This window comes from Eublepharis macularius, chromosome 6 (genome assembly GCF_028583425.1).
Source record: "Eublepharis macularius isolate TG4126 chromosome 6, MPM_Emac_v1.0, whole genome shotgun sequence".
Classification (NCBI taxonomy): domain Eukaryota; kingdom Metazoa; phylum Chordata; class Lepidosauria; order Squamata; family Eublepharidae; genus Eublepharis; species Eublepharis macularius.
The window spans coordinates 55,139,043-55,152,660 of record NC_072795.1 but is presented as its reverse complement, the minus strand read 5'-3'; the positions used below and the strand labels follow the sequence as shown (position 1 = coordinate 55,152,660).

At 43.7% G+C, this 13,618-nt stretch overlaps 1 protein-coding gene across 1 annotated transcript in view; it reads left to right on the top strand.

Annotated features, from left to right (window-relative positions):
* The window catches only part of RAB6B (RAB6B, member RAS oncogene family), a 62,837-nt gene that overhangs the window by 22,338 nt on the left and 26,881 nt on the right, over positions 1-13,618 (top strand). The window contains exon 2 of the mRNA XM_054984251.1: positions 12,505-12,563. Coding sequence (XP_054840226.1) covers positions 12,505-12,563 — 59 coding nt within the window. The remainder of the gene's footprint in view (positions 1-12,504; positions 12,564-13,618) is intronic.

Here is a 13,618-nt window from a genome sequence, read left to right as displayed (position 1 = left end):
CAGTGCATGGGCTTAGAATACAAATAGACTAGCTGCTTCATGTTGCAGGGTAACAGCTCAGCTTCTCAGACAATCTCTGTGCGGATTCTCCATCCCTCTACTGTAACAAGGCATTGAAGGACATATTTGCGGAAGCAACAGTTGCCAAAGCTGGCACCAATGTGTATTCATCTCTTCCAGGGTTCAATGGATGGAAGAGAATCCTGCTCTGCATGCTGATCCCTGGCCTGTCTACATAGCATGGAAATGTAATTAGGGGCCCCCTGTGTCCCCCACCCCCTGCTGGCCCTTCATGGCTACCTTTTGCAGAATTCATAGTACCTTGTTGGGGCTTAGGAGGGACTGCTTGGCCAGTGTTTGGGAAATGGTGTACGCTAAAAAAAACACTGGATATATCTGCATTTTAATTAATTCGACATTGTGAGCCTTAAAATAAGGACCACATTGCAATCCTAAGCTAAACTGGAGAAGGCAATCGGTACTAAAACCATTTATCAAAATTTTTTCCTGTACTACAACAGACCCTGCCCCTAAGTTTGGGTCCTCAGCTTGTCAGTTGTAGAGAGCCTGGTGTGCCCTTGCCCCAACATTAGGGCTCCAATTCCTGTGCAACTGAGGGGGAGGGGTCTTCAATGACAAAATTCCCTTTACATGTGCAACCTTAACTTCAGAGGCATAGACAAACATCACCAACCCTTTCTCTTGCTTTCAGCCATTCCACTTACTGTTCATTAGGCACATTAACACTGAGCAGTTGTCTGTTGGTTGAAAGGTAATGACTTGAGAAGGATACGAGAAGGATAATTACAGTGCTTATTGCACAGCATCACTCACTAAGTGAATGGCCCTTTATTAGGACCAACTAAAAATCCCAAAAATGTGCATGAAGTTTTAAATTTCACGCTAGAGAACAAGACGGTGTTGGTAGAGGGCGAGGTAGAAGCCCAATCTATAATATGTTGCCATTTTAAAAAGGGGTTTAGGAAGCCCTTTGCAGACAAATTAGGCTGAGCTCTCCTACCCCATATGGCAAATCATGAAGTCTGCAAACATAGCAAATTAACACAGGCAGGAATGAACTTACAGTCTAAGGCTCCACTTCCTCCCCTTCCTTCCAGTGCGTTGACTCCACTGCAGGGTGCTCAATAAAAGCCTCAAGGAAGACTGGGGACAGTCCTATTTAGTCAACAGTTGATCCCAGCAGCTGCTTCCACATAAGGCACAAAACCTTATGAGGAGGCCCTTACCATGGCAACTGCAGGAAGTGGCATGGGAACGGGTGAGAACAGCCTGCATACCTCTGATCTTGTTCTGCGCATTGCTGCTGTGACACGCACGCCCCACCCCCAACTAACCACTCAAACTCCACAGGGCCAAGAATCATTCCAGGCCCATTTGCTCACTCACTGACATAACGAGATATTTCCCTTTAAGAACCAGTAGCCATTTTTAGAGAGGCGGGGCTTGGATCCCCACCTTCTTGCAGGAGCACTTAAGGCAAGGATGTCAAACCTACAACCAGCAGGCCAGATCTGGCCCTTCCAGGGCTCTTATCCAGCCCATGAGCCACTGGGAAAAGCTTGCCCCTCCCCAGCTGCCACTTGAAACGCTCATCTTTAATTTCCACCGCCTTCTCCCTGGCCATGCTGATGGTGGCTTTGGTGGCCAGGAAAGCTTCCCAACAGAAACGCTCTGTCAGGCAGGTTTTGCTCCAGTGAGGCCTCCAGCTCCATGCCACCTGTGGGGCATCAGTGTGCATGGGGAGGCTCAGCTGGCAAAGACACGTGGTGGGGAGGGAGGGGAAGCACCTGCATTGGGCCATTCCTTGATGAAGAAGGCTGTACTAATTGGTCTGCCAAAACAGAGACACAAGGAAAGAGTTGCTTTCTTTTCTCTGGAACCATTTTCAACATATTGGACCAACTGGACTCCAAATGATGGCTAAAGAACAGCTAATTTTAGATTTATCTTGTATAGTATATATGCATTATAGATAATGGTAAAAAAATAGCAAATGTCCGAACAGGTGAAATGTTCTATGCAGAACAGCTGCAAACTGACAGCCCTGGTGAGCATGTTTGTCAAAATATAAGGAAACTCGATTTTTTTTTAAAAAAACGTTTTACATATTTGTCCTGCCTTCTCTTAAAGGTTTGTTGTAAGCAATATATTAAGAAAGCAGCAGAAAAGGTACATCAGGGGGGTGGTATTACAATGCTACACTTTCACACAAGTGCTGGTCAGTTCTAAATGACCACAAAGCCTCCCAAAGATGCCTAGTCATGAAACTGAGACTGGCTTTGGCATTAGCATCCATGAGCAGTGGAGGGGGCTGCTCCTTCCTTCTGGAGGACCTGCCCATGGTTACACAGTGCCCGGCAAGCTGCCACCACTGCTGCCTTAGCCGCAAGAATGTCCCAGCATTTAGGTTTGCCAACTTCAAGTTGGAAAATTCCTGGTGGTTTAGGAGTAGAGCTTGAGGTGGGCAGGGTTTGGGAAGGGGAGGGACCTTAGCAGGCTTTAATTTCATAGAGTCCACTCTCCAAAGCAGCCATTTTCTCCAGGGGAACTGATCTCTGTAGTCTGGAGATCAGTTGTAATTCTAGTAGACCTCCATTTTCCGCCCCGCCCCCCAGAGGTTGGCAGCCCTACCCCTACTGCCAGCCCCATAAACAGCATAAACAAGAATTTGGATTTCTGAGCTGGGCTGCCCTCTCCACAGATGCTGCCCCTTGACACCTGTAGTCAGAAGGACCACAGAGTTGGAAGGGGCCATACAGACCTTCTAGTCCAACCTCTGCCCAAGGCAGGATGAGCCTAAAGCATCCACTGCCCCTCCTTCTGTTCCTCATCTGCCATCTCTGAGGTGGCTGGTAGATAACAGCCAGAAGCAGTAGCAGCTGCCACCATTGCTGCCCCCATGAAGAAAAGAGCTGCTGGACATTCCCTCATTCTCCAGCATCACCAGCCACTTGATCCCCTCCATGGCCAAGCAGCCATTGCAGTGAGGGTGGGACTTGGAAAGTGGCATGTGAGCAGCAGCAACGGTAGCCCCAACTTGCAAACAGGGGAACAGGAGGGTCCTCCAGCACAAATATTCATTTTTGACTCCTCCCCCCAATACTGAACACCAGCCCTGTTTGGAACCTGGTACATATTTATGGGAAGGAAGCCATGAAGCTGAGAGGGCAGCTAACAAAATCACTTTTAAAAATTAAATGTAGTACTTTCCCACACACAGTGTGACAGGTGGAGTACTGCAAGCTCTTCTCTCTCAGCCCTTGCTATCTGCAAGTCGAGCAGACATCGTGCCGCTCTTTCATCCTTGGAGACTGGGAAAGGGTTGCCTGAGGAGGTGTCTCCATGCGCTTTGAAAAAAGCTCTCTCTGTGTTTCCAGGAAAGCGACCCACAAAAGCCCAACCGCTTTCAGAACCAGCATCTGATGGACTGGAAGAGGAAGAAAGGTCTAAGTGCAAGCTTTGCTTTGTGACTTGGGATAGGACAATTTCAGTGCCAGGTGATGCCTTTGCATCTTGGTTTACAAACTTGAGGAGTTGTTTATTGGAGATTGAACTGAGATACATGAATATGAAAGGGATGTTTCTGACTAAGCAGTTTATTAGTGGTGTGGTGCCCCATAAGGGTCATTATGGCAACTGAAAGCCGTATGCTTGCAAGGCTGGTGGCTGGATATCTACCTTAGGGCATTGGCTAATCTGTCAATCACGGGAAATGATACATTGAGGAAGGGGGTGGGTGGGATGAGAGCACTAAGGAAGGCTGTGAGAATGGAAGCTGAAGCATTTCCCAAGAGTCTGGCAGAATGCTGATTAAGTTTGTTAACTTTGAATGATCACATTCTTCTTTGCACCGTAAGGTAGCTGAAGATGCTCAAGTTTCAGGATAAACCAGTATTAAAATGTTGCAGCCATTCTTGTCTGTTGTTCAAGCAGAGAGATCCTAGAGCATGTATGGCCACTGACTATGCAGACGTGGCACAGGCAATGGGAACCTACTATGCAGTGCGCTGACCAGCAGCAGGAGGGCTTCTTGACCTGCCTGTGTCTTAAAGTCAGTCTTTCACTGCCTCTTCAGCTCCTGTCTGTTCCCAGCCTTAATACTCTCTCAGCAGAATCACTCTAAGGTTTGCACACATCTGTATTACAGTCTACTACAATAATGCCTACTTGTCTTCTGGCACAAAGCCAAAAAAGGCTGCCAGTGCACTGGAGAATTTCATAGAGGAGAGGAAGGATGAAGTTATCCAGCAGTACAATTGGGCAGGTCGCTGTTGCAATTGGAAAGTGAGAGATTCAAAAACTTGGTACAGCGCCTGTTCTGAGTAATCCCCACCCTCTATGAATACAAATGAAGTGGGGTCAGCATGGAAGTCCTGTCTAAATGTAGACATCAGTAGCTAGGAAAAGCTTGGCTATTGAATAATGGACGAGATACTGAATCCAAATCAAAATGTCTTTCCTTCTCTTCCTCTTTTCATTTTCCCTCTTGTTTGTCTCAGCCACCTGTCAGCATCTGAAAAAGCAACCACTCATTTTTTGACAGAGCGGATGGTCATTGGCGGCTTCACAAAGCTCTGGATTTCTGGAGCCTCTCTGGGGAGCCAGTATCAGGCAAAGCCTTGTAGATTTTGGCAGCCAATTAAGATTCTTCACCAGCCCCCTGTCCAGTGCTGAACTGGCTAGAGCTGCTCTATAAATATCCAGGGTTGGGTTTGCTGCTTTTGTTCATCTGTTCCCACAATAGGCAAACGCTAATAAGAATGCACCAGGAGTCATGGCATTGTGGCTTCCTGAGCAAAGTCACGGTCTCTCTGCATCTGTGTGTGCTTACAGATTAGAATGAGTTTGCTCATATATATGTCACACAGAAGGGGATAGGAAGCAAAACTGTGTGGTTTTGAACAGGAAGGACAAATGAAAACAAATATCATCCATGAGGATGTCTGTCTTTCTGCTAACCCAGATCCAGACTGTTTTTATTTGGCTTTGCCTTAGCTACATGCAGGGTTAAATAGATTAGAGGAGGAGTGTGATGTGTTAGGCCAATGAAAGGACTTCTTTGCAATTACTGGTGCAGTGCATGAATGTGCAAGAAGCCAGCGGCCCTCTTGTCATACATGCTGAATGTATCTGTGTCTCCCATGCTGCCTGGTTAGAGTGTTGGGCTAGTGCCTGGGAGACCCAGGTTCAAATCCCTGCTCTGCCATGGAAGCTCTCTGGATGACCTTGGGCCAGCGGTGCTCTGTCCTGGCAGAGAATAAGTTAGGCAGAGGAGGGGAGAATGGTGTTGTAAACTACTTTTAGTTATAAGATACATAAATATAAAATAAACGTGCTGCTCATTCATGTTGGAAGTTCTTCATCTATCTTTCCATACCCTCCAGTATTTCACAGGCACACTGAAGTAAACAGCGGAGTTGGTCGAAAGTGAAGCCCCTTTCGATCCAGGATCTGGGGATCTGCTGTGGGGTAGCAGATCTGCTGCTTTCGTTGCACTTGTGCTCTACTTGTATATTTGTACATTGAATATTGAAAGATGCCACAGTCCAAATCGATCGCTGTGTTAGTCTATAGCAGCAAAATAAAACAAATTCAGTGGCACAGCAGTTTCTGTTTACTGAAGTCATTTGTGGATGTCTGTTCAACTTGTTGCTGCAGCAGTACTTCTTTCATCTAGCCAAGTTGCAGCTGCTCTGTGGCAGCTTTATAGGCTGCTTTCCTCAAAGTCGGGAGTTGTGCTCTGCCACAAGTCAAATCATTTGTTGATAAATTTGGTTTTCTTTCTTTCTTTTACTTTCTTTCTTGCTTTCTGGCTTCCTTGCTTTCTTTCTTGTAGATAATCTCTTTTGTTAAGTACTGTATAGATGTATATTGTGTGGTAAGGACTGCATAATACAGTACTCCCATGTTTTTGTGGTTGTCAGAGGAAACCTAAGAATGTGTAAAGCAAGCCCTACGCCAATGATATTTACATAAGCAAACTTTTTAAGGAAGTGGCTGCTTTGGAGAGTGGACTTTATGCTATTATACCCTGTTGATGCCCTTCCCTTACCCAAACTCTGCCTTCTCTAGGCTCCATTCCCACATCTCCAGGAATACCCCAACCTGGAGTTGGCAACCCTTTACTCCTTTTTAAAGTATAGTCCACATGCTGGCTCTAATCCTCATTTCAAATCTTTTCAAAAAAGATTTGTGAGTTCATGTACCTTGCAGAAGCACACTGTCTCTCTCCACCCCCCAAACCCCCTCACCTCCTATCCTTGACTCTACAAACTGCTTCTATAGATAACAAGCTGCCTTGAGCCAAGGTGGGGTATAAACATTTTAATACAATAATTACTCAAAAGAAAGATGGCCCTGAAGGTAAGACAACCAACCCCCTTACAAATGCTATACAAACAAAAATATAAATGTAACTTGTATGCAAACATAAGACAACCCTCTCTTTTTTTATGACATACCTGTCAAAAAAACTAGCCTTGCATGGGCTGAAGGTCTTACTGCTTGTACACACTTCAACAAGGAGATGCTTCTTCACAAGCAATGATGGCTTCCCAAGGGTCCATACTGAGCATTTTGCCTACTTATCCTTGTCTGTTCTTCCAGTGAGAGAAGATCACTGGTTAACACTTGCATATACCATGGCCCTGGCCTTCTTTGAAAACTCAACTGTCACCATCCCTTGTACAGCCCAATCACTCCTGATTTCTCAGATGTTAAGGCGGTATGCTAGCTGACTTTAAGCCACATCATTGCTTTACCTGTTAGTAAAGAGCTGGCCCTTGTGCCAATTCTGGAAGCAGCAAAACCAGGTCATCCACCAGCAAAGACAAGCTCTCTACCTAATTAACCAAAAGAAAAAAAGATGTCCCTTTCCCCAAACAGGACTAAATAAGGACTGGATATGTATTAGAATGGGTGGGAATATTAACAGTTAAAGGAAAATGCCAGGGGCGGGGATCAGCCACCTGATCTCTCAGTCCCTGAAAGAATCCTAGAAAAGAAGATTGGGGGAGATTTTAAAATTGTTCCACCTTTTAGTTGTCCCACAACCCCCTCCCACTTGTTTACGTAGAATAGCTATGAATCAAAATACGGGGGTGGGGTTGCTTGTGTACGGGCGGAGAAAATCTAACCAAAGACCCTCATGCTCTGGCGCTAGATGAACACTAGGGCACTCATTAAACCTAAAGACAGCTCCCATCGCCTCAGAAGGCACAACACAGAGGGAATTAGCATACTTAATTAAGGCTTCTGATGAATGACATTACAAAGTTTCTTAATTAACAAACTTGTCCTCAGGGGAGATGGTCTTAAACTGAGAATTTTGCTTTAAATGCTTCCCTTTTTATTGTGCACTTAGTCTAATCAGGGAATCTCTTGTTTTCACTATCGTGTTTTCTGTGGAGATACTTTAGATATGGGAGCATATCAAGAAAAGAGGAAGTCCCATATGTGTCTTCAAGTCATTTTCTTTTTTCTTTTTCTTTTTTCATTAAAAAAATTGTTGAGCCTCTTGCTTTCAGTCCATCGCCTGAAAGATCAAAAACACCAATTGCCTTGAGTAAAATTCCCCGAGCCCCTTTCTCTTTCATCCACCTGGAGCTGTGCACATAGGACTGGTGCCAGGGTTTGGCATTCACAGAAGTTTGGTCCCTAAATCACCACAGCTCAGCAGCAGTCACTTTTCAGTATGTGGTTGTATCAGGACTGGGCTGCTTCTGAACCAGTCTGTCCTCACTCGGTGTGGTGTGGCCATGATATTGCCACAGTGATGTCTCTTCCTGCTGATAGAGCAAGTGTGGAGGCAAACATATGCCACCAATCTTTCATCTCACTTGAGCAAGCACCCGAGAGAGAGAGAAGGCAAGCATCATTGAGATTTGCTCCTTACTGCCAGCTGGTATTGAGCAGGGCACTCACTGTTTATGGCAGCAACAACAATAATACCTCCTCCTGAACCAGGTTGAGAAGAGGCCTGATTAGTGCCCATGATGTGAGGGGAGGCAGAGAGCTGCAGTTCTTAGCTGCTGCCAATCACTGACAGTGAGTGACAGGTAGTGATGGCAGCTGGAAGGAAGAACAGCTGCAGCTGCCACCACTGGCTTGCCTGTCCCCTCTCTCTGAGTGATGATAGCAGTGGCTGGAGACTTCACAGGCATGTGTTTGGGGCTGGGATAGCCAGCAATGTAATAATGTCTCTGGTAACACACTGGCATCACTCTTTATGAGCCTGGAATTGACATCAGCAGATCGCAGGGAATGCTCTAGCTTTTGGGCAAACTTTTTTGCTTTTAACTATAGAATTTTGCCCAAATGCTAGACCATTCCCAGTGATGCACTAATGTCACTTCCAGGAACATAAGGAGTGATATCAGTGGCTCAGGACTTTAATCACCTCCATATTTTCCCACTATTTTTTCTTTCACGACTCAGCTGAGCAGTGCTGGGAAGTGCCCAGTGGCTGAACTGAACTGCTTTGGGCAACTTTTGCAATTTGCTTATGGTGGCAGTGGTTCTGCTATCTGCTTTATCCCTCTGTTTGATTGATGAGGGTCTTATATTTCTGGATTCACAGATTAAGGACTTTTTTGCACAGTCAATTTTTGCTTCTTTTGGCTCCATACCTTTTTGGGTTTTCTTCCAAATTCTGGACGATTTAACTTCCTCTTCAGATTTCAGTGCAGTGTTTCAAGGGTTCTCTTCCAAATTGTCTGCCTGTGCCTTTTTTTTTTTTGCTGAAGACTACCAGAATGAATGGCTTAAAGCAGCTTTAATGTGAAGAAGAAGTAAAACATCTTGTACAGTAGTCTTTAAGCCTTGATGTATAACAAACAAACAGTGATGCGATCTTAGGGCAAGTCCTCAAACTACCAACTCCCTACCACTGTTAAATGTAAGGGGATGTCTTTAAATTATACATTCTATCACTACAGAAGGGACAAAGGAGGACAGTCAGTGGCAGAACACTTGGAGGGATCACCCAAGGCCCTTGGAGCTCACCCTGAACATTGCACGTGATGCTCAGTCTTGCTGGACCAGATACTAAACAGGTGGCCAGAAACATCAACCTAGATAGGTACATCACTTGGGGAGGGGGGGGGACACTAAATTCTCAGAGATTACATTACTAATCATACACTTGGTAGCAAACAATGAGTGTCCATAGACGTTAAGGGATTACATGCTGCTTCATGAAAGAAACTGAATAACCCATGGACCAATTTCTTTGCCCCTCTTAATGTCTCATATTTGCAATTATTCTCCCATTCTTCAGGATTCTAAGTACTGAAACATAAGTCAAAGCTACATGGAACCTTTGTGTTGCTTGTACAAATCATGTGGATTAAGCATATGCCAGTGAGATTATTTTTCATACTTTTGCTTCTGCTAATCATAAGGAAGGGCAAAGTTTGCTCTTTTTTCCTTCTGTAAAGGAAGCTAAGAGCTGTGACTGTCAGGACTGTTTTCAGTGGTAGCCCCATATTCATGGAATGGAAAGTCTGTTGAAGTCAAGGCTGCCTGTTCTCTTATCAAATCAGGGTTGTCAACTCTGGCTTGGAAAACTCCTGGAGATTTGGTGGCAGAGCTTGGGGAAGGAGGGGAGGGAGCTCTGTGACCATGTGATTCCATAGAGTCTAACCTCCAAAGCTGCCATTTTGTCCATGTGAATGGATTTCTATAGTCTGGAGATTAGTTACAGCCCCAGGAGAACGCCAGGCCGTACCTGGAGAATGACAACCAGGTGGCAAAGTGAGGCTGTACTGTTTAGACAGGCCCTTTTCTGACTGGTTCTTCTAACCATGTTTAATTTTGCTATTTTTTAATGTTTCAAGTTTCTGGTCATTTTAAGTTATTTATTTTTATTTATTTATTTTTATTGCAAACCACTTTGAATAGCAAGAAAATGGGGTATAGAATCGAAACAGAGTGGATAAAATGTGAGCATTTCAGAAGGCTCAGGGGGAGCACAATCTTCCTCTGTACATGTTTTGAGCACCAAAATTGTAACAACTGAAAAGGACTAAAATCACTCTTGAATTTTCAGCCTTCCTCACCACACGTCTGTCTCTTAGGAATTATGTTAAAGGCATCTGTACAATGCATCGATACCTGGCTTCTAGCACAGGATCTAAATGAAGAGTCTGGAAATGATTGCCTTTTGATTTGCTTATTAACTTAAATCTGCCAGCTTGAAACTCTATTGATTTGAAAGAAATCTCCATACAGCTTTATAAGAATATATCCAGTTCCCTCCCTCCATTGAACAGTACAGGGGAAAGCTCCAGTCTTTTCTATGGAGTAAACATCAAAATCAGTTCATTCTTTTTAAACCACTTAAGGCCATAACTGAGAAGCGGATCTTTTCAGCTTATTTCAAGTCCTTGTGTGTGACTGCTTTAAACTGTAGCAATAATAAACGCCCCTTGCAGGTCATTCCCTAAGCAAAAGTAATAGTAAGCTATAAAACAGGGATGATCCAAAGTTAGTGTAAATTATTGTTATTATTGAGATCATTTTTTTTGCAAGTGCTTGCAATGATTTGTCATAGCAAATAAAATGAACTTGTCTAAAATATTTCAGTCCCCGGAGGTTTTAAAGGCATCTGATGTTGATCAGGAAGGCCCCTACCCTTTGACCCTTTTGCAGAATATGTTAAATGGAACTGTTGAGGAGAGCATTTTTATAAAGGGGAAAAACAGAATTCTGCATGAAGGACAGTTTCTGAAAAGGTAATACGGTTCTGATTTTAGTCACCTGTGAAAATTGTAGGCATTTTTATTTTCCTCCCCTTTTTACTGAATTGTTTCTTGGATATTTTATACTGTCTTTGTTCCATTGTTCTTTAATTGTGTCATTCAGTTTTATTACACTGTTCATTGTAGGTATTATAGTCATCTTTATTGCACTGTTTTTATAACTGTGTGATTCACCTTGAGTGTCAATGAGAAACGTGGACAATAAATGGAGCTTTGACTCTCGAAAGCTTATACCTTGGAAATCTTGTCTTTATGATGCTATTGAACTTGAATTTTGGAATTAAAAAAATCTTTCTCTGAAAATTTCTGGTCTTAATTGATATCTGGACAGGACACTGCTTAGAATGAGCTTGGGGTGGGGGGATGACATGTAAAACAAATGTAAAGTGGGGAGGGGAGGCATTGAGTCAATCTGGTTTAGTGACACCATGAACAAAACTTATCTTTTTATCTTCCATTCATGTTGTTATAGTTTGTGGAATTTTGCAGCAAACATGTTTGGCAGTCAAATATATTGTGTTTGAATGTGGTGTTCAGACATGAGATGGCCACTGGGTCTGTTTTGTTTAGCACAAAACATTTTCAGCACCTTCCAATAGGCTCTAGACTGGCAGCTGGCAGGAGATTCCCCATGGAGGTTAACCTTGCTGGAAACATAATGACATTGCCAGTGATGCCCCAGTGTCACTAGAAGTGACATCAGCACATCATGGGAGGTGCTGAAGTATTCATAGAGTTTAACCATAGAGCTTTAGTCAAATGCCTAGTGTGTCCCTTGCAACACTTTGGAAATGAGGTCAATGCTTTGGGATGCTGATGATGTCCCCTGCCATCCCCACCCCTTTTCCCCCCATCACCTAGCTGAGCAACAGTAGGAAGGGCCTAGCGGTGGTGTGGGATCCCTTGTCCTCAGCAGGAACTTGGTAAGCCTACCTGACAAACAGATTTGTATCAAGGTTTTGCAAAACTGCACACCCATGAAATCGTTGCAAATCCAAATATATCAGCAGAGCATAACATTGCACTACTTAGACAAACACTGAAAAGTCCATCCAAAAAAATTCCATTCTCTCTTTATGACTGGCAAATAGAACATGAGTTGAACAAATGGATATTAGAACGTGCCTAATTCTTTGTGCTACAGCGAGATTCAATGCAATTGTAAATCTTTGTGGCATACATATACTACATGGAAAAAAAACTTTAGTTACTTGCAGCCTGCCTGCTGTTTCCACACTGCATGAAATGGAATTGTGTTCTGGCACTCTGAAGGGAACCTGGGTAGTTTCTTGTGCTGGGTCCTGAGGCAAACCGTCCTGTTCTTAAAGCACCTTTTAAAGTGGTGCTGCTGACAAGTGGTTTAAGGATGGACTAGCTGAGATCCCTAAACCATCCTACTGTGCATATGGGTAGGTATCTAGAGGGATGGTTTTGTATATATGCTTAAGCTGGTGGAACTGATACTTCCTCCCCTCTGGAAATGCTTTCCACATTGATCCATCTGCCTGTGCATCTGCTATGAAACCTCTGTGCATCCTCTGTCCCAGGGCACAGTCTCTGTTGGTATAGGATGCCAGCAGAGCTGCATGGGCTTCTCTGTCATCTCTTATGGATCGAGAGGGCTCCAAGGAATGCATACCCCAAGGCTGAATGAGGAATCCAGGGCTGTTAATGCCCCCAGCAGCCATGATTTTCATTTTAATCCTTACTTTTTCTTTTCCAGTTGGGAAGACATCCCTGATCACAAGGTTCATGTATGACAGTTTTGACAACACATACCAGGTGAGTTTCATTGGTCCTGAAGCACTCCTCTGAGTGACATTTGCTAATGAGAAAACATCTGAATTTTCAAATTTTATTTGATTGTAATGTTGCAGTCAAGGCTAGGCTAGGAAAGAAAATCACTTGCCTGTTTTCTTATGGAGAGTGAATATTGAGATCAGAGACAAGTAGTATAAGCCAAGTTCATCTCAGCCCTGTTGAGTACAGCTGTAGCCTCACTTTTCCTGTGCTTTTTTCACCTTATGCCCTCTTCCCTCACAAAAGTTTATCTTCAAGAAGATGCTAAAGAGACCTCAGTAAATGCAGCTTGCAAAATTTTGGCATTGAATAGCCCTTTGATGTAATAGGAATTGAGATGGTATCAAATCTAGTTCTCAGGATTCTCTAGCTACAATCTGATATTAGGCAATTGACTTGGTCATTTGCCAAGATGTCCCCTCCCCCTACACAGAAGTTATGTTGGTGTGCACAGTCTCCCCCCCCCACAAAAAAACCCTCAATGTGTTCCAGAATCTCTTGTGCCTTTATCATTGTCCTCTTCCATTAACCTTTTAGTCTATCTTAAGATGCTTTTGCAAGGAACAATTAAAACATCCTAATTTGGTTTTGTTTATGTGCAGTAGGATGGCCAAGCCATATCCAGAAACTTCGAAAGTCTGTAGACTTTTATAGGCCTAGGGGAGGGAAAGTGATCAGATTTATTGTAGCAGATCATCTTGCTCTCTCCTTTAATGCATTGATCCTTGTGTATGTAATGCTTATAAGTGCACAAGTAATAAGTATAGCCCCTCTCCACATGATCATGATGTGTTCCAGTGAGTTGCTCTGTGTAGATCTGAATTTGAGCTTCTCTCTCCAGAATAAATTGCTTTCTCTACAGCTGATATTTCTTGGCTTCCTGATGGATAAATTCCACACAAGCTAAAAAGTTTGTTGGCTCATGTATTACCAAAAACCTGGTCCATTAAGAAACACGACTGTATTAATTTTGCGTCTGCTACTGTTAGATTTTCTTTGTACTGTGAACCTTGCTGGGAGTAGAATGTGCACATATA